The sequence below is a fragment of the Amphiura filiformis genome, chromosome 20 (genome assembly GCF_039555335.1).
Source record: "Amphiura filiformis chromosome 20, Afil_fr2py, whole genome shotgun sequence".
NCBI classification, from domain to species: Eukaryota; Metazoa; Echinodermata; class Ophiuroidea; order Amphilepidida; family Amphiuridae; genus Amphiura; species Amphiura filiformis.
The window spans coordinates 58,642,615-58,668,369 of NC_092647.1; the positions used below are offsets into that span (position 1 = coordinate 58,642,615).

Consider the following 25,755-nt stretch of genomic DNA (forward strand, 5'->3'; position numbering starts at 1 on the left):
TTTGTGGATATCTACTGAAAAATATCATAAAAAGACGATGCTAGAATCATGAAATACTCCTTTAACTACATCTAGATTGTGTTTTTTGTTTGGTGCAGTCATTCAGAGATGCCACTTTTCTGTAATTATACAGAAATTACATTTTTTTTGTAAATTTGCCCAAACTTTCCATTTTTGTTTTACAATTTAAAAAAATATATATACATAAAAATTTGTGGTCATACTGACAGCCTTACATAAACCCAACCTCCAGACCTTACTGTAGCTTAACGTTAGCCCAAGTAACCTTTACCTTAACCCACAATCTTGCTCTAACCTAGGGATGTTGCAAAAAAACAATTTCCTGCTTATACTCTTCTCGTCAAGGTGCTCCTCATGCCCCGGCCTCATGCATACAATGTACGACAGCATTCAAGCTTTGACTTGTGTTTTGTGGCCAGAATTTTGAAAACATAAAGTGAAAGATATCCTACTTAAAGGAACATTTTCTAGGGTGAAATTTTGTGTAGAAACTGAATCTGACATAAATAATGCATAATTATCAACTTGAAAATTTTCCCCATAGCACTGTACAGGCATATTTCTGCCTGAAATCCTCAAATATGAGTGAAGATTTGCTCTAAAAAAAATAAGTCCTTCAAAATGGGGATACTTAGGGCTAAATAAACATAAACTTGCTCTAGAGGGAGGTATTGGCAAGAGCAAGTTTGTGTTTGTTTAGCCTTAAACCTCCCAGTTTTGAAGGACTTATTTTTTTTAGAGAATCCATTAATTTTTTCACGCCCTCAAAATTCTTAGGGGTTGGGGTAGCATATTGCAAGTTATTTTCTTTTCTGTAAATGAAGCTTATTTATTTATTATATTACCATTTAGCTATTGAAATACTGAGCAAAAAGACACTTAAAGTATCCCTATAGCTCATACCATTGTGGAGATATGGCCTTTTCAAATAGAAAATGAGGCGAATATCATGCTTTTTTTCAAAATCCATTGTCACCCGAACGCTCAAGTTTCTAATGCTGCTACGAAAATAAAGAAATATGTTGATCCCATTCAATGCTTTTAATATCACAATTGTACCCTTGTTACACAATTAGTATAGAAAATTAGGCTCTATTTAATAGTGTTCATGTTCATACACTCACAGGAAATCTGCAAGTCAATTTTTTTGTCACCCCAAAACGGCTATTTTCTGCCAAAATCGGACATAAAATTGAATTTGTCTTGAAATCTATAAAAGATAGGGAGTTTTAAGTGCCAAAATCTGAAACTACATGATATTTTACCCTTGGAAACATACAAACAATCAAGAATTTTTATTATTTTCACCCCTAAATAATTTTTTCACACTTTTGTCCGCCAAACGTAAGTCAAAGCTTGAACGCTGTCGTACGTAGCATGTATTTGATTTGGGGTTAGCATTATACCATTTTTGGTTTTCCATTTTTTATCAAGTATGCATCTCTGGTCATCAGTGATGTCAACGCATCCGCTGTGGCAGCTATTCAGGGGATTTTCTTGTGCAAATCTATATGATATCTTGAAATGGGTGTAGGTAAACTAATTTGTACATGCCCGCTGCCCGGTCTATGTTGAAACCCGGCTCATTTATACATATTTTATTAAAAAACAAGCATAATCTCTCTACTATTCATTTATTCATTTTTCTCAGGAAAAGCTTGCCAATTTTCTACCAATACAAAAGCCTGGTACCAATCTTCAACCAATACAAAAGCGTAAAAGTGATGCTACTGGTACCGATCTTCAACCTATACCATTAAAGATTTCCCGTGCTTCTCCTTCAGTAACTCGGCCTGCAACACGTTCCCATCCTCCACGTTTAGAACCTCTACAGGAAATGTTTACCCAAGCACCTCATTTAAAACTTTTAAATGATCCGCCAATTACGATAGCACCAGAGGTACCAGAGGTACAAGAGATACCAGTGGTACAAGAGAAACCAGAGGTAATTGAGATACCAGAATCACCCTCATTTGGATGTACAGCAGCTGGACAACCATTTGGTCATCTTGACCCTGGCAGTCAAGAACCTCTAAAGAAACTTGGGAAAGGACATTCTGTTCAGCATATCAGTGGAGGTGAAAAGGCCGTATTTAATAAAGTAGATACCAGACAATACAACCAGACTTTAGTAACTCTCCCTGCAATGCTTTCTCGTGCTCCACATTTAGAACATCTACCGGAAAAGCGTACCCATGCACCGCATTTAGTACAGCTTTTGAATGATCTGCCTATACCAGAAGCACCAGAGGTACCAGTGGTTCAAGAGGCTCCACAAACACCAGAGGTACAAGAGATATCAGTGGTACCAGAGTTGCACAAGATACCAGAATCATCTTTGTTTAGATGTACAGCAGCTGAACAACCATCTGGTCATCTTGACCCTGTGAAAGTTCACTCTCTTCAGCACATCAGTGGAGGCGAAAAGGCCATACTTCAAAAAGTGTATTATAGACAATATAAAAGACAGTGTGAATTGATGAATGTGGATACCATAAGACATGTTGGCGTGACATTAAGAATAGACATGGATATTCATAACAGGCTACTTGAAATGAAAATGACATTGAACCTGCGTACCATCTCAGATGTACTTTATTTTCTTCTTGAGAGGTAAGCTAATACAATATCACCGGGCACTACTGAATTTCAAACAGACCCTCTAATATTACATGATATAATCATCTGATGAATCAATCAAAATAGAGCTGTTAGATCTTTAAGTTAATTTAAACCTAAGTAATTCTTGGTCAAACTGGAACATGCGCGTTGCGTCCATGTAGTGTACTAAGCGTCCTACCATCCTACTGACTGTTTAGAGAATAAACAATAGGATTTTTTTACTCTCCTGTACCATGTGATAGACGACAGTCAAGTCCAATATTTTTAGCAGTGGATGCAGGTGCTGCTGGTATCCACTACAATAACATGTTGGACCTGCCTGTCATCTGTCACACAGTAGAGGATAGTAAAAACAAAAGTCCTATATTGCTATTCTCATTCAATATCATCATTTGCTGCCTTTAATATTTCTTTCACATGGTTGCTTTTCAAATATTTATAGTTATGAGATTGCGAAGGAATCCGAAGTACAGGAGCAAATAGGAGAATGCACAACTGAAACAAGTAGAGTACATGTAGCTAGTAGAGTACCACAATATAGAGACAGGTAAGTAATTATACTCTCTCATTGCAAATTCAATTACTAAAGATTTTGTCAGAGAAAAACGACACTTGTTTACATTTTGAGAGCGTGCAGAGCGTATACACGGAAGTGGGGTTCTGATTGGCTGAATCAATCGTCTGACAAATTGACAGACGTGTGATAATCATAGCAACAGACCGATAATCTGATTGGCCGATTGTGCGTAAAATCGCTGGTCGGCGCAGATTGGCGCTCTTAAAGTGAACGCGAAGCTTGTGTATGTCGCTCATTAACAGGGCGCTCACATCAATCTGAGCAAGGGACTGCCATTCTTCTATGAAACCCAGTGAAACCTTTTTACTTAGAAGAAGAGAGGGATTAAATTTTCATAACAATATCCCAAGTTTTCTCTTTAAGGGTGTATATTCACCGTAGAAGTGATGATGTAACAAGATTAACTACCATAGCAATTCAGCATCGAAGTGGTTACGTAATTCTCTTGGTTACCGGATCACGCTATTTTTATATCCTTCGAGTACCATATACTTTGTGTGGTGATTGTTTCGATCGTAGTTCATTACTCTGGCGCGTGATCCCGTTGGCATAGTAACATTACGTAACTTCGATACTGAATAGGGTTTAATATTGGCCTGCACTACAAGCAGGTTCTACTCATCACCTGTGTATGTATGGAATCATAGATTGAATACAATACCGTTCTTTACAAAGATAGCCTACTTATCTTACAGGTGCGAGTGATAAGCAGGATTTGAATATTCTATAGAATTACGATCCAGGTCTTTATCCCTGTATTTTGGTATCTATGGTTCAATGCAGAGGTACTGTATGGACATGCAGTGCAATATATTCAAAAATTGTTTAAACCTATTGCTATGGTAGTTAATCCTGTTACATCACCACTTCTATGGCGAATAGCTGTATATCACCCCCATGTACTGTGCGGCTGCATTTGCTGTTGTGTAGAGCTATTATACTCTATACCTGTGACCAAGGCCATTCAGCAGATGCGAATACATCGTAAGAGTAGATGGCTACCAAAGTGTCACAGATTTACATGGATTCAAGAGCATCTGCTACCTCCATGGTCGGTGTATCTGACTGCACCTCTAGGTAATCATGACACAATTGCCAATCAGCTGCACAATATAGGGAGGTTGATACAACCTGTTAAAGAATAGGATATTGTTATGAGAATTTGGCCCCAGGTGTTTTTGCAGTCCCAGCAAATTTCAGGTTACACAAACCCAACATTTAAATGTTATTCAAACGTTTTGACCAAAACCAGTTTATAACATGCGTATAATGTTTTCAAAACATTTTTGTATTTTTTTGCTGGGGTACAACAATACTAGAATGGAAAATTGTTCTAGAATGTTAGCAGCTCTGTAGAAAGAAACCAAACATGTGCATGCATGGCTCCAATTTGCTGTGTTTTTTCTCGTATAGAACTCAAGGAAAATGCCTGTCCATATCATAGAAGCCAAACTAATATTAACCTAGCTAGTTAACATTGCCTCTAATTTATTGTGTGTGTAATTTCCTATACAGAATACCATGTAGAAGTCAAGAGTCTTCCAACTATGTTACTCAGAGTCAAATCCCTAGTTGTTCATCTCAAGGAGTGATGCCTGACCATTACACACAATGCCAGGCAAATTTGAACTTTATAGCTAGTGGTGCACCACGAGGGTTGATAACTAAACGTATCACACAATTCCAGACAAATCAAGTGGAAAAGAACAGATGTGATAAAGAAGCAGCTGATAAGGCACCAAGTTTTAACATTCCAGAAGAGCCCCGAGTGCACGGTGAAAAACGCAAACGTTTAAAAAGCCCAGATATTTTGGAAAAGATTGAAAAAAATCTAAAGCGGAGTGCAAAATTAGTCAATCAAGAACCCCAAGTGCAAGGTGAAAAACATGAAAGTTTACAAAGAACAGATATTTTGGAACAGATTGAAAACAATCTAAAGCGGAGTGCAAACTTAGTCAAACAACTTGAACATGAGAGACCTTTTAAAGTTAAACTGGAAGATGGAACAGAGGAGATGGATATAGCAGGGAAAGACAAGGATTATTCAAATATTCATGATGTGCCTTCTGAAGATCCTAATTGTGCCAATTCAGTAAGTATTAAGGGGATAATTACCAGCAGATTTAAGGGCTGGGGTATGAATGTTTGGACAGTACTCTTTGTGGGACATGAGAGCACATCAGACATTGTTTTATGGCAAATGATTAAAAATTGATACTTTTGATATTTAATAGTCCTTGAAGTAAACTTTATAAATCTAATATGTACATAAAGTGTACAATGTATGTAGCTGGGATGAAAAGCTGACGATCAATTGAAAATTTTGACCTTTCGTATTGAAGATATGGATTTTTTCCCCAAAAGACCTAATTTTTTTTGGTCAAAATTTTAAGTTGTCGGCTTTTCATCCCAGCTACATACACTTTAAGTACATATCATTAGATTTAGAAAGTTTACTTCAAGGACTGTTAAATGGGCAATTCCAAGCACCATCATTCCACAACGCAAAGTTTGCACATGAATTCTTTTTAATGCAGCAGCCAATTAGGTAGGTGAATAGTATATTGGAAACTATTTTTGGTAAGTGAATGATTAACATGATTAAGGTGGGAGAAACTTTTCCAAACGGCCCTAATTTGCATATATGCAAACTTCGTGTTGCGGAATTGCCCAAATATCAAAAATTTAAAAAAGATCAAATTTTAATAATTTGTCATAAAATTTGTATTATATCACGAATATCAAAAAAATCAAAATTATTTGATATCAGGACATTCCTCGTATTAAGAATTCAATTTGATATGTCTGATGTGCTCTCATGTCCCACTACTGTTGAAACGTTCATACCAGAGCCCTGAAACTCTGAATGTTGTGTCTGAATGTTGTGTTGAGCAGAGATGTGCAGTGATTGGTTGCTGGCAAGGCATGTTTGGTCTGATTGACACAATTGTCTGATGCAGGATTCTGAGTTAATCTCTGCCTGCAACTATAATATGATACAATCTGGCCAAAAATATGAAGTAAAAAACAATAAAATACATACAAAAATATACATTACAAAACTTTAGAACCAAGCATGCTAGACCTTTGATGTTTTCAGATAGCCTAATGTTTGTATAAGGTAACTCATTCTCGAGAATGCCTCCTTTGGTCTCCATGGATGGAGCAGATCATTTCACATATAGTGAGATGCTAATACTAAACAAAACCATGCCATTTGGGATCTGAGTTGAAGTTAAACCTGATGGGTTTTTAGTGATCATTTGTTTGTTTCTAGTGTATATGGAACAAATTACAAAATCTACAATGTCCAATAAACAAAACTAGTTTGGTTACAAAGCTGACCCCCTCCTTCCCTGTCTTAAATTGGTATGAAATTGTGAGAATTCTTCATTTTCTACATCGATTTTGGACCCCTTTCCCCTATACTCTGATCAGCCCTTAATAGACGGGACTCAGCTGGACGCAGCGCAGCACCTATGTGAAGTGTTCTATATGTATTGCATGACTGACGTGCGCTTTTATGAATTTACACGGGCGTAAGTTGGGACTTTAATGTCTCGCGCAGTAACAAAAGCCTATTACGAGTTGATCATAGTATAGTGACACTAATTTTGTTTATTGGATGGTATTTTTTTATTTCAAAATTTTCAAGTAGCAGGATATTGAAAACAGTGTGCAGGAATATAGATAGTTTCTTGCACTGTGTGTGAGTATGCAATATATTGCTTCTTTGTGTTATGTGATAAACTGGGATTAGGTTTTGCTTGTCTTTTTGTCTCATAAATTAGCTTATTTGATGTTAGGATGATCATCAACAATGTTTAATCAGATGAACTTTAAAGGTTTAACCCTAACAGAACTAGGACTCACTAAAGCTCACTATTAAAATCACTCTGCGTGCATGCATTCCACGGGACTTGATGACGCAATCACACCAAGTCATATATACCCAGGGAATCGTTGGCCGGGCCAACGTCACCTGTGTAGCTACATGCCGGGATCTTCTGCGTGGCATGCGAGGGGTCGAGGTTTCGAATCCCGGGGGTACCACTACCAAGTGACTTCTCTTGTTCATCTTCTCTCCTTTTTCGTTCCTTCTTTCCCTTCCGATAGCCAAAAAACCACGGGTAGGGTTAGGGTTAATCAGATGAACTTTAAACTGAGTTCTTTTTTGTCCTCTTATTTATATGTATATCCTTTTCCATCAACCCAGTCAAACACCTCAAAGGATGACCAAGCCAACCAAAAGGAGACACCAGAATTGTAAGTAAAAAGTACTTAGGGTTGTTCTCACTTTAAAACCAGTTTTTCTTCATAACATCATCAAATTTGACACAACTGTATTCCCCATCCTTCAGATGTTGATGGCCATCCAATTTTTCATCAACCTTGCTATACTGCCAATACAAGGCGGCATCTAACTAGGAGAAACAAAATAGGAAAGGATTAAAAAAAACCATCCTGGGGTGTCAAGTGGGGGGTCAACTCAAAATAAATAAAGCTCCAAACCTTATGTTTTCAAATGTAACATATGGGAGTGGAGAAAATTGTGATGGGATTGGTAGGAGTTGAAGCTAATCTGGATTAAGTGTGCAATAATATCGAAATTTTTACTGGAATTTTTTGAACTCCCATTGTGTCAATAGAAATTTACGGGATCGGGACTAACTTTTTTATCCTGTATCTTACAATCGTGTTTAATGTGAACACTTGAAACATTCACAGCTGTTCCGTTTGGAAATCATATATTTAAGTTCTTTTTTTCTTCACAGAATACTACCTGGAAATCATGACTCTTCGCTTATTGCTCAATCTCAATCTTTAACCCCTTATGTTGTTTTTAGGCCCTCGGAAATACGTATCCCTAATACAATATGCCAGACAGTAACCGTAGCTGTTCCCATCACAGAATACGAGACAGGTCAAGATGATAAAGATGATGAAGATTCTGACGATAGTATACCAGAAGATGCCTCTCCACAAGATGTAAATTGTGAAGAAAGTATATCAGAAGATGCCTTTACACAAGATGTAAACTATCAAAGTATGCCAAGTAAATATGTTTTGCAGAAACTTCGAAACAAAGTACAGCAGAGAGCAAAATCAATGGAAGGTGATGGGCCTGCTAGAAACAGAGAATTGGGCGATTCAACCATAGACCAAATGGTCTATGATTCAACGTTGGAAATGGCGGAGAGGAAGACAGTGATGGCATAGAAGAGATAAGTAAAGAGGATTTTGATAAAGATCTTTGTCAAGAAGAAGTGCCTGTTACAAATAGAGAACTGCAAAATGTGCCATTGAAAACGCAAGTGGAGGAAGATGACTATGTCAAGGAGGCGATAGGCAAAGATGATTTTCCGAAAGATCCTTTTGTAGATGAGGTGCCTGTTGCAAACTCAGAATTGAACAATGCCTTAGTGAAAATTGAGGTGGAAGAAGATGATTATGACAAGGAATTAGGTGAAAATGGCTTTCACAAAGATCCTTTTGTAGAAAATGTGCCTGTTGTGAACTCAGAATTGGACAATGCCCCATTGAAAATGAAGGTGGAGGAAGAGGAGGCAGATGAAGATGAATCATCGGAAAAAGTGGTGCCTTCTGCAAACACAGAATTGGACAATGCACCATTGGAAATAAAGGTGGAAAAAGAAGACGATGATGAGGAAAAGATTGGTGAAAATGATTTTTGTGAAGATCCATCGGAGAAAGTTGTGCCTTCTGCAAACACAGAATTGGACTTTGCACCATTGAAAATGGAGGTGGAAGAAGAAGACGATGATGATGTTGATGACAAGGAGGAGATAGGTGAAGATGATTTTCACGAAGAATCATCGGAAAAAGAGCTGCCTTCTCCAAATGCAGAATTGGACTTTGCTCCATTGGAAATAAAGGTGGAAAAAGAAGATAATGATGGTGATGACGACAAGGAGGAGATAGGTCAAGATGATTGTCTTGCAGATGTCTCGGAAAAAGTGGTGCTTTCTCAAAACGCAGAATTTGACTTTGCACCATTGGATATGGCGATGGTGGATGAAGATGAGGAGCTACATAAAGATAATTTTTACAAAGATCTATCAGAAGATAAGGATGATGATGATTCAGAAAATGATTGTATAGTAAGTAGAGATGTACTCATGATTCCAGAAAAATACAGCACTAATTTGTTAGAATTAAAAAATATTATCATGTTTTTGCCAAATTAAACATCCTAATCCTTTAGTTAGAACTACCTGGCAATAATAGTTAAATTTTATGATTTTTGCAATTTGAAGGAAAATGGGCCAAAAACATGTAATTGCAGTCACAAAATTCAAAGACTTGGAACAAGTTTAAGCACTCAAAACCTTGCGTGTAGGCCAAGAGTTTGCTAATAATTTCAATATTGCATGATGATTTTGAAAATTTATTATAAAACAGATAAAAAATGTGTTTCCAAAATAGGGTTTTGTACAAGTCTTTGGGCTTGATTGTCACGAGCATACAGCTTTATTGCTGGTGTATCTTTCATGGCTGGTGTGTTTTAATCTTGATTATATAGCAGCATTTTTATCTTGTTATATCATATTTGATTTTTATGCCTCCACCGCGAGGCATACTGTTTTTGCAATGTCCGTGCTTCCGTCCTTCCGTCCTTCCGTGCTTCCGAGCTTCCGTGCTTCCGTCCGGACGCTATATCTCGGGCATGCATGGGCGGATTGACTTCAGATTTTCAGGATAGGTGGGTCATGGTCAAAAACTCTGGCTACTTTTTTTTGGGTGAGGTTCAAGGTCATATACTGAGGTTAAAGATCATTTGAGGTCAGGGGCCCATTTTCCTTATTTACCTCTTTTCTCAGAGACTAGGGTCGTACGTTCCTCAAACTTGGTGGGTGGGTGCATCTTGACCCCAGGCAGAACGAGTTTGTATTGGTTAGTGGGTCAAGGTCACCTGTGGTCACCCAGGGGTCATCTGAGGTCAAATGAGCAAAAACTGTTGTATGGCCATGATACTTGGTACATACAATCAATATTTAGAGCCAAATTTTTGGAAGGTCATTTTGGGGTCATCTGGGGTCACCCAGGGGTCATCTGAGGTCAAATTAGTAAAAACTGTCGTATGGGCATGAAACTTGGTGGGTACAGTCAACATTTAGAGCGAAATTTTTGGGAGGTCATATTGGGGTCATCCAGGGGTCATCTGAGGTCAAATTAGTAAAAACTGTCATACGTGCATGAAACTTGGTGGGTACAGTCAACATTTAGAGCCAAATATTTGGAAGGTCATTTTGGGGTCATCCGGGGTCACCCAGAGATTATCTGAGGTCAAATTGATAAAAACTGCTTTGTATCAACTGTTGAGTGCCACATCGCTCCCTTTGGTGGAGGCATCACGGTCGACGCTGTGCGTCGAAAACCGCGACATTCGAGAACCGCGGTCCATCTAGTTACAATTTGGCTGGTCCCATGTGCAATATCTTGTTATTCATTATTTTCTGTGTGTGTCATTCTGTTGATCGTGACCACATATCCTGGAAATATTTCCAGGATCTGTGTCGTGACCGAGGTTGGTTGGCTTGATTTGTTATGATCATCCTGTACGCTATGTTTTGAACATCGTGTACGCGTTTCACTTACTACTTAGATTTCATGCACATGCCTTTATTAAAAATATCAGGATTTAGTCACAAATACTGCACCTAAAGCTTTGATTTGACAGGGTATGTTAGTTCATTAAAACATGTAAACTCAGAATTTTGAAATAAATTAGGGCAGCATTCTCAGCAAATGTAAGATTGCTTTGATATATCTGACTTACCAATGTTGGCAGGTATGCATAGGTTTTGTTATTTCTGTGTTTGCTTTTACCATCAGATTTCTATGAATTATAATTTCTTTTTTATTCTCTTCATGATATTTTATTTAAATGCAGGTGTTAGATGATGAGACTGATAAGAAGGTACCTGTGGAAGAGGTTGATGATGATGACAAGGAAGAGGTAAATGATGATGACAAGGAGCAAGAATCGGATGAAGATGATGATGACTATTATCCATCAGAAGATGAGGACTCTGATGATGTGGATTATGAAGTAAGTCACTCAAGATACTCATTGTGTGTTTACACTTAAAAGTGTGTTTAACTGGCTCCAATTTTTTTAATCTCAGCTGCCAGGAGTGGTCAAACAGTTTTTTGAGGATTCATAGACCCTATAATTCACTCTCTGATTGTACCACTCCTTCGGGAGGACAGCTTTTATGGTCTACTTAGCTCAGCAATGCTTTGCTGTCTTCAATAGCGCATTGTATCGGAGAGGTACCTGGCTTTTATCAAAGCCCAAACCCATAAAAGCCTGTAGCAAACTCTGTCAGGCTCCGCTCAATTGTACACTCCGCTCCGATACCACACGTTGACCAAAATATCGATCGAATCAATTTTACGACCATGCTTGAATGAACAACCCCTTGAAACCTAATTACACCACTTTATGTAAACATAACTTACACACATTATTGACTTTCTGTTGACCGCAGACATGACTGCAGACATGCTTATTTAATGACCATTTGAGTAGTTGATGAGTGGGTCGTTATGTACTTACTGAACACAAAGGAAATTTATGGTTTTAGCATCGACCGTGTTTATAATCCTGCTGCTCTGCTGAACGCTCCGATAGATATCAGCAAACTCGTATACTGTTCGCTTGTTCCTATCGAACGCTCTGGCGTACATGAACCATTATCGAAGACCATAAAAGCTGTCCTCCCTTATTAACTGGCAAAAACCATCAAACCAGAAAAATAATGTAAAGCAGGAAATGCTTGTGTGTATGAAAATTTTGCCAAAAACATGTGCAGTTGCGAGTGCAGTTGGTTCATGAATATTTATTCTTCTTATGAACAAATTTGTGACAATTTCATATGGCATAAATATGGATTCTCTCCAGCTATGAAAATACCATACTTAACAGTATATGTACTCAGTTGGCAGACTACATATATTGTAGCTCTCTTCTACATATCCAAATAGAACATGAGGTTATCCATGCCATAATCACCTAGACCAGGGGTTCGCAAATAGCGGCGTGCATGCCACATGTGGCGCGCCGTGGCTTCCCGAGCGCCGTTTAGAAAATTAAAAAAAAAAAAATCAAACCCTTTGATCAAACTTTGCAGGAATATCTCCAATATTCTATATTTCAACATTAAACAATGCGATTCCCATGTTATCCTTGTAAAGACAGGCTAAAATAGTACAAAATTTCACAAAATCGATAGCCGACTCCCCCCGGTGACTTTGCAGCCATTGAGTGGCGCTTTGCAGTTTTCTTTTTATTTCATGTGGTGCTTCAACAAATCTATTTGAGGAAGCCTGATCTAGACTTATGAGAGCCCATCCCTAACCTTGGCAGTTGATGAAGCCACATATCTATGGTGATTTTGACGGGATGACCGGAGTAATTAGGCGCGGAGAAATATTGCATGCGTGTCTGGAAAGAAAAAACACACTCGTTTGCATTATTGGCAAAATTGTTGCTATGCAGTGTCGACTACATGCACCAAAGTCAGTTGTCTAGGTGCTTGTTTGTCTGGGATCCAAGCAACTTACATGTGACCTGCATAGTATAAAATTTAACAGTACTTTGTGACTTGGTGGGCTCTTTTTGAATACATGTGCAGATTGTTCTTAGTTCTTATGAAAATCTTTACAGAGTTTAGTAGTTGCAGTATAATAGATACCACTTTCAATATGACATTCAAAGGTCTCAATTGATTCACTGTTATCAGACAAATTGTTTGACAAAGCGGAAAGTCTGGGGAAGCGGAGGGTCTGGGCCCAGGGTTCAAGTGCCCGCACAGGCAGGTATGTCCAGAGTTTTTTCTCTGCTTTATCTGCCTACGCATATTATGCTTCCATTTTGGTTGAAGGCGTCCTCAAAATGACCACTGTGATCCACTTCTTTTCCGCTTCTTTGCCGGTGTTCATCTCATCCCTAGGTTGCTGATTTCTTTTTGTGGTCTAGAGATTAACTTCTGATGTCCTGATTTACTGTTTTCCTTGTTCAGATAAAAAATTGGGATCCAAGTGGAAAAAATTGTCTGATATTTAAATCTGCAAAAATACATCTATTTCATTATTAAGTTTTTTTTCCTTCTTTCGTCAAACCAGCCCAGCCCAAAGTCCTTGAGAAAGCAAGAGAATACTTCTATATCAAATATGTAAGTATGAAAAATTGTAGAATGCTTTCTAACACTTACTCAGTTCACCGCTTTGGGTTGTGAGATGATTCACATTCATGCAACTATTTATGTTGGTTTACATGTTGCCTTTATATACTGGATATGAACACCTAGACTAAACATTTGCACCAAGATATAAATATCTAGGGGATTAAGCACAGATGGACAGTGCAAAAATAGTATGCCTCGCGGTGGAGGCATATAAATGGCGAGTTATCCTGTGAAAAAAAGCAGCCAAAAAAACAGTTTATGACCATGGTCCACCTATTCTGAAAATCTGAAGTCAATCCGTTTATCTATTCACGAGATACAGCATGAGGAGGTACGGACCAAAGCACAGGTGGACAGTGCAAAAACAGCCTATGCCTCGGGGTGGAAGCATAAATGTGGCGAAGTGCAGGAAAAAAGCTCCCTCCTCCCCTCATATTTATTGTCTTGAATTAGGCATTTGGTGAATTCATGTTGTGCATGAATTATTCAACAATGGTTGAATGATATATCTCAAGAGTGCAGTATATCAATTTTTAATAGTGATCATCTTGGACTGTATTGCGCTGCACTGTTAGTTCACCCAGTATGCCATCCTCTTAAAAAATTGATATGCTGCCATCTAGAGCTCAATTGCTTGATCCCTTGTTCTCTAATAATTTATGCGTAACATGAATTTATCAAAAGACTAATACGGATTTGGCTGTCTACCAAATTCATAAAAATATTTTCACTGAGGTATAAGTGCTACTATGATTTTTAAAAATTTCTCTCACTGATATAATATTGGATTTATTTTTATTTTAATCACAGATTAAAAATACTTTCAATCAGTATAGATGATTTGATATGTCTGCCAAGAGCCACAATCCAACAATTGAAGACAAAGTGTAATCTGAGCTCGGCACAAATGGCTGTGGTGAACAAAATCCGCTACCTAGAAAGGCTCGATATGGGAGAAATGGCGCATCGTAAAGCACATTGGATAGTCATCAAGAACCTGCAGAGCAACTTGACTCAACTTCAGAAAGAAAAGCATAAACTTATGGAGGAAAGGGACATGATGAACAAAGAAATGAAAAAGTTGGCAGACCTGTATATGCAGGTTTATAACAAGACCTTTGAAGGTTTACAGGACTTACGTGGTAACCCAGTTGACCCTACTTACTTTATGCTGCAGCACCAGCCAGATGGAACAGTGTTTCTAGTCCCTCGTGATGCACAATAGGGGCATGTTGATGATATTCTGCCAATTGTGGATGCCAAATTTGATGGATTGAAATTGTCATTCATGATCACATGTTTGCAAGATTTATTTTGTGTCTTGAATTTCCAAATTAAGGGTAGATGAGGACCTACAAAAGTATATCTGATATTTGAATTCTTCTACACACTCGCTATGAAATGATCAATGCAATTTTTGCCAAAGCTCACTACCATTCACAAGATGCTGTGAACTACCAAATCACAACAGTTTAAAATAGTTGTTAACCTTAAATGAGGGTGAAGTCAGATCATTTTGATGTCATGGCAATAATACCATATCAAGGGCTTAAAACCAGACCCAAGTACCTACATTCATTTAGTTATAAGAAATGAGTTGAGTCCACTATTAGGTATGCCAATGGATATACTTTCTTTGCCAGAGGTGTGTAGATGTCTAATACCAGCATGATAAATTCTACACAATGATTTCAGTGATGTATTATGTACACCAGGAAGGTAATAGGCTCTATCTGCATAGCAGTGTACATTTACATGTAGGTTAACATATAATTTTCCCAGGCATACTGGACAGAGATTTTGATTTCTTGGCAAACTTTAAAACAAGTTTTTCTCAAAATGCCATTTTTGGACACGGTTGGGTCTGGTTTTGAGCTTTTCATACGAAGAATGTTGGTACTTGTTTTGGTACCACTTAATAGAGACGGAGCTATACACTGGTACAAAATATTACAGTATACCAAAGAACAATTCCATTTCATAAAAAAAAAAACACAACTTGAAAAACCTGTGTAGTGCACACACTTTGTTTGAGGATTTTTGAAATATTAAAACGACCGACTACAGTGTCTTAGCTAGCCACCCGTCTGGCTGTCATTTTAGACGGTGAGTTTGCTCCTGGGACGGGCAAAATTAATGCCTTTGACAGATGCTACATTATAATTGAAGGTATTGACAAAGGCTGTTGACCTTCTTAGTAGACCAGCTTTGAAAAAAAAAGGCCATAGCAATCGACATATTTGAACTCTTTTGCCCCCAATGGGTTGTAGAGGTCTGGTAAATGTAAATTAGGACAGGCATTTTATTCAAATGATGGGCAAACCTCAATTTCTAGCTAAGACCTTGACTGACTAACTGTTCTTTCAATCAGTATGAATGCAGGAGTAATAAACTTGATGTCATACGGCAAAAATAAGCATTTGGAAGTTATGAAGAAATCAAAGTTCCAATTGTTGAAAACAAAACCGAGAAAAAAAAAAGCATTTTGTAAGTCGAGGTGGAAACCTCAGACTATACGCTCGCATTTCTGTAAGCATTACTATGGTAGCTCTGCGTCCGTGCAATGGAAAAATGCCTATAATAGTCCTTTTGCAGCTTGCCGCTAAAAAAGCAGAAATTATCAATAGTAGTTGGCCAATCAAATGATGACAAGTTATATAAATTGAAATATCGCATTTAAAACACAAACATGATATCAACAAATCACAAAATATCTGTCATTGTTTCGTTTCAAAATAATTTAATATAATCATCTTCTGTCCGTAAAATTTACAAAGTGAAATAACTGCAGCATTTGTAACGTACAAAGGTATATACAATATACAATTCTGTAAAAAAAAAATCACCAACACTGTTATCAATGTTCTCCATTAGTAAAGAGAATGTCAATCACATCGAGCCTTATATAATTTGATTTTTTATTTAATTTTCTTCAAATACAACACCTTGAATATTTTTCCAGATTAGATGTAGATGGGCTTTGTGTTAATATCTTTACGAGAGATTGTATTTTCTGGATTTTTGCATTGAGATTAAAGAGTTATTTATGCATGTTATACTTTACCTTATTATCCAAATAAAATTGGGTAATAACTTATTTTCACATATTTTTAATGATGTCAATCATGGTCCTAAAAATCTGTAAAAACTTCTGAAGTGTCTCATCTCGTCTATGGTCTAAAATTGTTGAAGAATTCACTGGTGTAGTGCACGTTAGAATATGACCGTTGCTAGGGCAACATGCTCACGCTTTCTTAAGAGCCATCATAATTCAGAATAGAGGTGAGTGAGCCTAGGCTTGAACCAGTAACCAATGGATACTAACATGCACTACATCAGCGAATTGACCCAGGGCTACAGTTTATGCACGGTATTGGTTATTAATTAACCACATTGTGCACTAAAAGTCATTTTGGGTAGGTGCTTATTTTTTTACATTATGTACAGAAGTGCATACATAAAATATTGCCCAAAATATTCAGCCATCATCATTTGTTTCAGACCATGACCCAGATTTGCATGGGCAGTTAATAATATGTGACCATCCTCCACAACTGAGCCCGGATGTCGCCAGTGCCACTATTGAGATATGCTCCATTGAACTTAACAATAAACAATAGGAAACAAAGGATTTATTGATTGTTTTATTGATTTTTCACTACTTAAATGTCAAGTACTATAGACATGATATACATCATTTTAAAGCTAATTTCAAGCAGAATATTTTGGTTGAATATCTCAAAAATGATGATTGGCGACTTCAGGGCTCAGTTGTGCTGAGAGGTCACATATCAGTTTGCTTGTTATAAAGTCACTGGGTGGGCGCTTAATGGAACGAATATGGTATTTGCTAAAGGGTTTCAAAGATGCCATATTTAGCAAGTGGGATATATATAAAGATGAATCCTATTGTTTCATTGAGGAAGAAAATCAACCAACTGGGTCCCTGGAGATATCCTGCAATGATATTAAAATCTGAGAACAAACTGACATCGTGAATAGTCTCATTTTCCAATAAGGATTCCACCTCCCTTGAAAAGCTTTCTGCACTAGAGTTTCTTTAGCATGTTTAGAGGTATTTGGTACTACACCAAAGCACAGAGTTCACACACATAAATTTTCAGCAAATGGGCCTTAAATTGTCAATATACTAATATTCTATTGTTCCATTCTATTGAGGTATAATATCAGGCTTGAGAATATATTTTAATGAAGAATCAGGATAATTCTGCAAAAAAAGGAAAAAGCATCTAAAATCTGGCAGAAATACTCTAAAAACGGGTAAAAAATAAAAACAAGTATCATGCCTGAGACATCAACAGACTGGGTCCCTGGATATCCTACACTGGATATGATGCTACACGTAATACTATAATTAGTTATTAGGCGAGGTTGGGAGTGATACAGTTTACATCTAGTCAAGGAGCAGGGCCTGTCAAGGAGTCTGTATCATATGAGGGCGATAGCCAGAGCCTTATACGGACTGTAATCCATATCACCCCCTATACCGAACCTAATAATGATTTTATCATACCTTATCGTCACCCTCATAACCAAAGTGCCTAAGTCATTATTACATGTATTGCATTCTTCATTAACTTGTGGAATTCATCTCTTTTGATGTATTCCACAAGTTAATATGGTTATTTGTGGAATGTCTAGGGTGTGCGCTCTTGAAGCAGCAAAGTCCCTGATTTGTTGTTTAATGGTTTGTGGAATGATGTGGGGCCGTAGTGGTCAGCGACAACCTGTAAAGTGTGCTGAGGCTTGTGGATCAACGTCTAGGCGTTGTGCCTGTGCGTAGCGCACTATAAATCACTGCGCTTTTTTTTTATTTTTTTTTTAATGAAGAATGCAGCTGGAAATTTGATTAATTACGGGTTTATTACTCACAAAATTAAAATTGCAAATGAGAAACATGTAATAATGACTTAAGCACTTTGGTTATGAGGGTGACGTTATAATAAACAATTTCGCATATTTAATGAGAAAAATAAATTACAAGCGTAATTCTTGGTTGGAACACTTTTACTTAAAATAAAATGTTGACATTTATACAGCGCCTTTCACATGCATCAAAGCACTGTATATTTATTTCGTTGTTGTTAGAATATGTCAGCTACCAAACAATGCATGCTTATACCTTAACGGTGCTCAATGGACAATATTCCTAACAGCTCCCCATATCACTCCTGGGTAGAGAGAGGCGAATGAGGTAAAGTGCATTGCCCAAGTGCACAACCCTCCAATTGCGAGGTAGAGCCTGTACCGCTGTGCCCCTACGGTGAATATGATTAAATCAATAAAAAGTAGGCATAATTCTCCAGTAAAGCTTGAGCTCAACCACACCAACCCAACTCTGCTCATAATTCATATTTGACAATATTTTTGCTAAACAAATTAATCTGCAAGAAAGTTTTTGTACATAAACTTTATGTAGCCAGAGGTTTCCAGTGGTATAAAAATCTCCACTTCTTTTGAGAAAAGTGGGGGATGAGGCTGTGAATCACGAAATACCCTTTTTAGGAATAATGAAAGCTCTCAGCAGTGTCATACTGGTTAAATATACTTAACACATCAAACCAGTGTCACTGAATAAAAGCATCACATCTCACTAGCAACTGCAGTGGGCAAATATGTCAAATTCTCCAAAACCGGGTTGCTAGATTGTTGGGATGGTTAGGGGTGTAATGTACATGTTCAATGAATTATACAAACAACTCAATTGGATGACGGTAATTATTATAATGAGCAGAATAATAGATTAGGCCTATTTGTTTTTGTTTGACAAATCCAAAAATTCTACTTACATACGAAAGCTCAAATCTTGAGTATAATTTTTTGGATTTGTCAAATAAAAACAAATAATCTTCTGATCTACATGTACAATCCTACTCATTCATCAGTTTATGGAAATGAGCTGATTATTTTAAAAACTTAACTTATGTACAAGTGTATCAATGATCTGGCTTCAGAATACTTGAGATAACATACACTCTCAATTTAACACACATTTGTACAACACTAGATTTAATGCAAATACCGTAAAAATTTGATAGTTAGCATATGTGCTTACTATCAAGCGCTTTTGAAAATATGAAATTGTACCAAATCTGGCGCTTTACCAACTGAGCTAATAGGGTTGAGGCACAAATTTGCAGGTTTGCTTGTTCGTATAACTATGTGTATCAATGATTTGCTCAAAACCCTTTACACTTTTGTGGATGGGGCTAACTATCAAGTTTTTATGGTAATGTGTTCCACTCATCAATAAGAACTGAAACAGGTAAATGTTCCTTCAAGTACTCTGGCACCACTTCATGGGATGATCTTCCTGGTAACATTAAGGAGGCATATAGGAAAAACATGCATATAGCTTAACCCTAACCCTACCCGTGGTTTTTGTGCTATCGGAAGGGAAAGAAGGAACGAAAAAGGAGAGAAGATGAAGAAGAAAGTCACTTGGCACCCCTGGATTCGAACCAAGGACCCTCGCATGCCACGCAGAAGATCCCCAGCATGTAGCTACACAGGAGACGTTGGCCCGGCCAATGATTCCCTGGGTACATATGACTTGGTCTGATTGCGTCATCAAGTCCCGTGGAATGCATGCACGCAGAGTGGTTTTAATAGTGAGCTTTAGTGAGTCCTAGTTGGGTTAGGGTTAAGCAGCTGAGGAATACCAACATGTTAAAACCTTCACTCAAAGACCACATTTTAAAACATGAAATCTTTGTCTATGTTTACTTTTAATTAATATCTTATTATAGTTTTATCAGCTCGTAATCGGCGGGCCTTAGAGCATTGCGGATTAATATTAATAGATTTTATCTGGAGATTTTTCCTGTGAAATATGAAGTACCACAATTTATTAATTCAAGTCCTATACTTTGTCTACTTTATTCAACACACACAATTTAGACCAGACAGGCCAACTATATCACTCTTAAACGTGGGTCTATTTTTTGGCGTAAAAGCCCAACAATTCCTGCCGACCATTGTTGAGGAGGTAAGAAGATAAATAATGCCAGAAGCTATTCTATTGTGGTGGATATCCAACTTGCAGTTATGTCAACATTTGGTTACTCATACATAATAAAGGCAAATAATGATTATGTGTTTCTGTTATAATCAAATCACTGTGTATACATCCATCCCAAAATGTGATTGCTATTATTATATGGGTGAATAGACAACAAAAGAATTGGTTTCTCCATAGGGCCTGTACTTAAGCAATTTTTGGAACTGGCTGGTGACTAAGTCTTTATTGGGCAAATTATTGTGTGTCCACCAGTAATGTGGTGCAATAATGTTTTAATGTCGTACATTCATTTTAATATACTACTTGTATTAGTGTATTGTACTGTGGAAAGCAGTGCTTGCACTGATCAGGATTAACCTTCATTAAAGATATCATTAAATAAATAGAAACCAAAAACGATGGTATTTTGTGTTACCGGCGCAATGGCCATAAACCCCTTTGTAGACAGAACTTTAATTGTACACTGAATGCACCCTCACTGTAAGTAGACAATTTGTAAGTGGATCATTGATTCTTCATGAAAGAAATAAAATGCAGTGCAAATTTCTTCCTACAGTGATGGACACCTCATAAGTGCAGGCCCAGCAACCACAAAACGTTTAAAATACCAGATTATTTCAAAAACAGTTTTGAAACTTGTTGCAAAACATTCTAACATAATGTTATTTATATGTTAACAAATTATCTTTAAAAAACGTTTGCCAAAACATATTTAACAATACAAGTTTGACCACATTTTTACGATGTGTTTGTTGATATATAAAAACAGTCTTCATTTACATTTGATTAAAATATTTTGACTAAAACCAAAGCACCGTAACATTTTAAAAACATTTTTGTGTTCGCTGGGGGCAATGTTAAAAATCTGACCAACAAATCAAAAATGCAGTTATCTGCTATGCAATTTACAGAACTAGCAACATGGTGCCTACCAATCATTCATCTTTTAGTTGGAGTTTACTAACCTTTGGTTTGGGTAGGGATGTGCTTCAGAGAATCTGAAAGAGGTACCCTATTTATACCAAGTTTACAAATAAATTGGACCTGATTTTTGGCCAAATTTAACTGAAGTTTTACAAAATGAAATTTGGGCTCTGGTCAGGCAGAAAAAAAACCCCAACCCATTTTGATAACAAAATGTACCAAAGAGGGACTTCAAAGTAGACCCATATATATATATATATAGCACATCCCCTGAATTGTCATTGGTAATGAGTACAAAAACCTTACTGTTTCTTTTAATGTATATTAGCAGTGGCGTACCGTGGTCGCCCCAACCCCGGGGGGGCTGAAGCAGAAACAATTTTGCCGCCCCTTCCTTATTAGCCCGATAAGGTTGACCCAATTTTTTTCACGGTAGGCGCTAGCGTCCCAAAAGCGACCTTTTTCCAAAAATGTTTATGCTTTTTCAATTTTTGCGTCTTTTTTTCTTTGTTAATTCGTTTTTCCGCCCCCTTTGTTTTTGCGGCCTTTCTTTTTCCGTCCCCCCTTCGTTTTTGCCGCCCCCTACTTTGACCCCGGGGGGCTGGCGCCCCCAAAGCCCCCCCCCCAAAATACGCGCATGATTAGTAGGAAACACTAAGTTCATATTTTCCCTGGGTGTCATAGAAGGAAAATGGATTACTTACAAGTCAGGTTAAAAGAAAGTTCTGTACTCTTGAAAAATATCTTTTTACAAACTTTGTGTTTTTACTAAATTAAATTATTAATCAACTTTCAAATAATTGTACCATTCATTCTTAATGTGGAGATAGTAGTTTTATGAAACGACACTGCATTATTTGTGAAGAAGAAACGGAGGCCAACAAATGGATTGAAAATTACCCCTTTTTGTTCAATTAACATAGTTCAAGAATGGAAAGGTAAATATCAAAAATTCATAACCCTAATGCCCAGGCCTGTTGTGGCACTGAGGAAGGAAAGAAGGAAGGAAGACAGAAAGAAGAGAAAACATTTTTTCGGGTGCAGTTTTGAGCCAGGGACCCCTTGGGTGCCATACATGGGCACAGCAATATCTTGCTGTCTATCTTGTGACTGTTCGCATGATGACGCAGTTGCATCATGTGGGATACCCACGTTGCAGTTGCAGATGCTTTGTGAATTGAGGTTTATTGATGTTTGGTTCAGTTAGGGTTAAGTATGATGACAGCTGATTAATCAGCTAATTTCAATGAGGTATGAATCAAAGAGCACCAACTCTACCATGTTTGTGTGTCGCTCACGGCAGCCACTTATTATACTTTCAGATTATTTCAATATGCGCCCGTCAAACTTTGATTTAAAGTGAGTAGTTGTTTGCATTCTGCATGTAATATGTTGTGTGTACGCAAAGCTTTGTAATGCTCAAGCTTAAAGATGCAAATTAGTGTTTGATTTCCTGCTTTTGCCGATGAATGCTAAAGGTACAATTATTTGGCCTCCATGAGCGACAAACCAAGATGGTGGATTTACAATAGCATTACATATGGTGCAATTTTGAGTTGGTGATCTTTGGGTATAACATCTTTGGTTAATTTAGTGCAGCACACAAGTGTCCTTGCGCTATAGTTTTCAGCACAGTACTTCAGCGGTCTGCCAATTTGGTGCAGTTTATGGCGTAAGTGGAGTTCTGATTGGCTAATTGAATCACATCATCATCACATCAGCACCTCATTCTCTAGTCCATCGCGTGACCTAGTTCTTTTCACGCAATAATCAGACAGAGCAGACAGACACCGCTGAAGTAATTTGCTGAATAGAAGTCATTGTAGTTTTAAAAAATACAAACACAAATTGCAAGTACACTTCTTTCAGACTTGCCTGGTATTACTATTATCCACTGAATATGTAAAACCCAGGTTAAAGAAGAAAACAAACAAAAATTGTCTACACAAATAATACCTGAGTTTTCTAGTACAACAGCTCTCACCTGCCTGTGTTGCAAAAGCACATGCTATGATGTGTCCATATTCGACTTCTCGTAAGGTGTTTTATCTTGAGTGGATTTCTCGTATGACGTTGAATCTTGTGTGGATTTCTCGTATTGTGTGTCAGGTGTGGGTGAGGTACTGATCTCGATTGATTTATCGTTTGATGTAGAATTGTCTGTGGATTTTCCACAATCCATTGCATCAGGTGTTAATTTCTCACATGATGCAGTAGTGTCCATTGTAAAGGATTCATTGCTGCATTGGTTAGAATCAATCAGTGTTGAATCACTGGAATTTCTCTTTGACACATCCTCGCACAAAGTTGTGTCGTCTTCTGACGTGTTACCATCTGGACTTGTCTTCACAGGGATTTCTCCCTCCTTGATGATCTCAGGCGGCTGACTTGAACTCGGTGGATCTCTTGATCTTTTCTCATGTAATCTGCTCATTAGCAAACCACCATCGAAATCGATCAGCTGACTGATATCTGTATTTTTATGCTCTGTTGGAGAAGGAAGCCCGCTAGACACGCATGATGACGATTTACTCGTCCCCGCGCTGCTAAAGTCAAAATCGCGATTGGAAAATGAGAGCTGCGTAGGAAGCACACGGCGAGGTGTGAATCTGTTGAGTTGAAAAGACGATCTGGGTGTCCTTATTTCAGGCGTTTTGCTGCCATCTTTAGTGAGTCTCTCGAGAAAGTCTTCAAATTGTGTCAATGATAAACAGTTGTGCAATGTTTCTAGAGATTGGATGGAAGCTACCTGAATCTGGCTGTCAAGACCTGGTATACCTGAATGAGAAAGCAAACATGAAAAATAATTCAATGCTAATTTCATTTACAAAATGTACAGAAAACATGCCGAGTTTATTTTGTTTTCTCAATCATTAGTGTGTCGTATGTGTCATGCATTGGGCTATTCCAGTTGAAATCCATACACCCCCTATGGAAGACATGACCTTTATCTCCCACATAGGGGTGTAGATTTCAAATGGATTCAACCATTCAGGTAACCCATTTGAAATTAACACCCCTGTGTGGAAGAAAATAAAAGGTCATGACTTTCATAGGGGGTGTATGGATTTCAACTGGAATAGTCAATTTACAACAAAAGCACAGGAAAACTTGAAAATGAAATCAACAAAAGGTGCTGTGTCTTTAGACCAAGAGTACAATCATGCACTACTTGATTACGACCACTTATTAAGCCATGCACAAACACAAAGTAATAATTGCTTATTATTTTGTCAAGATTGACAAAAATGTTACCAGGAATATTTAAAGTATTGTATTTTTGTTGAATCAAAACAGATATCAAAAAGGAAAACAACTTAGACATATATGTGACACGATCAAGGGAAACGAGTCGGATGTCGTAAATATTTATTTTAAGATATTGGCATAAACAGTGTTCAAAAGTCATATCAACATGGGGTTTTCAGTTTCTGAAGGCTCTAGACGTCCTCTTTAGAAACATTTGTAATAGTCATTTTTGACCAGGGTCGACATGTGAGTCATTCCCCTTGATCATGTCACATGTAAAGTCTGACTTGTTTTTAACCAAAATTTGTTGAAAATTGATTTCTAAGCACATATCTTGATGATTCATTCTGAAATAAATAATAGCATTAATCAGATAATTATTGCTGTTTGATGATAAACTAAGATTTTCTACTGCTATGCTGAAACAAAATGCACGAGCCATATCATGAAAGTCTTTAGGGGAGCACCACCAACTCACACACACCCACATTAGATATCCAATTCATTGTCTGCAATGTACATCTATTAAATCAAATTAGGGCTTTGTTGCAAATTGAAGTGCCACACAAGACTAATCATATATTCTTTTTTTTAAATTTAATAATGAAAATGATATGTAATATTGAACACAATTCATCACTCAGCTGCTACTTGTTCAAACTATCAAAAACAAAGTTGATACAATTCATTTCATAATTATAATAATATTATGTGGTGGAGTGAATGAGTGGTGCACCCTCCATAGTATATCACATGTTTGATGGATGAAGCACTATGCAGGTAATGGATTAAGCACTACATGTATGCAGGCAGGTTTGTTATAGGAAAAAGAAGTGAGGGGTAGACTCATTTACACAAAACAGGGACGGCGGTGCCAGGTCATCCAAATATGAGATAATTTTTTTAAATTTTCAGCCTATTTTACAAGAAGATTGGGGTTATAATCAATTCTATATTACATTGGAGCAATGGGAAAAGGTTACAGAGCATTGGACTTCGACTGTTGTCAGAAATAGATTTGTAGTTCAAGCATAGAGTTCCTGAACAACCAGGCGGCTCAAGTATGTGCTACGTCTAATATGTACAGATACTATTTGGGTAAAAGG

General features: G+C 37.4%; 3 protein-coding genes across 3 annotated transcripts in view; 2 read left to right on the forward strand and 1 right to left on the reverse strand.

The window, feature by feature from the left end:
- Window positions 1-8,440, forward strand: part of LOC140142439 (uncharacterized) — a 22,809-nt gene extending 14,369 nt beyond the window's left edge. Inside the window, exons 3-7 of the mRNA XM_072164409.1 lie at window positions 1,673-2,634; window positions 3,086-3,190; window positions 4,736-5,312; window positions 7,437-7,486; window positions 7,996-8,440. Coding sequence (XP_072020510.1) covers window positions 1,673-2,634; window positions 3,086-3,190; window positions 4,736-5,312; window positions 7,437-7,486; window positions 7,996-8,440 — 2,139 coding nt within the window. The remainder of the gene's footprint in view (window positions 1-1,672; window positions 2,635-3,085; window positions 3,191-4,735; window positions 5,313-7,436; window positions 7,487-7,995) is intronic.
- Window positions 8,437-14,779, forward strand: LOC140142440 (uncharacterized). The gene is made up of 4 exons (XM_072164411.1): window positions 8,437-9,342; window positions 11,136-11,294; window positions 13,373-13,422; window positions 14,245-14,779. The coding sequence occupies exons 1-4, from the start codon at window positions 8,767-8,769 to the stop codon at window positions 14,657-14,659; spliced, it is 1,200 nt and encodes a 399-aa protein (XP_072020512.1). The 5' UTR covers window positions 8,437-8,766; the 3' UTR covers window positions 14,660-14,779.
- Window positions 14,780-22,046: 7,267 nt separating this feature from the next.
- LOC140142410 (inositol hexakisphosphate and diphosphoinositol-pentakisphosphate kinase 2-like) overlaps window positions 22,047-25,755 on the reverse strand; it is a 65,007-nt gene continuing 61,298 nt past the window's right edge. Inside the window, exon 24 of the mRNA XM_072164380.1 lies at window positions 22,047-24,178. Coding sequence (XP_072020481.1) covers window positions 23,409-24,178 — 770 coding nt within the window. The 3' untranslated portion in view covers window positions 22,047-23,408. The remainder of the gene's footprint in view (window positions 24,179-25,755) is intronic.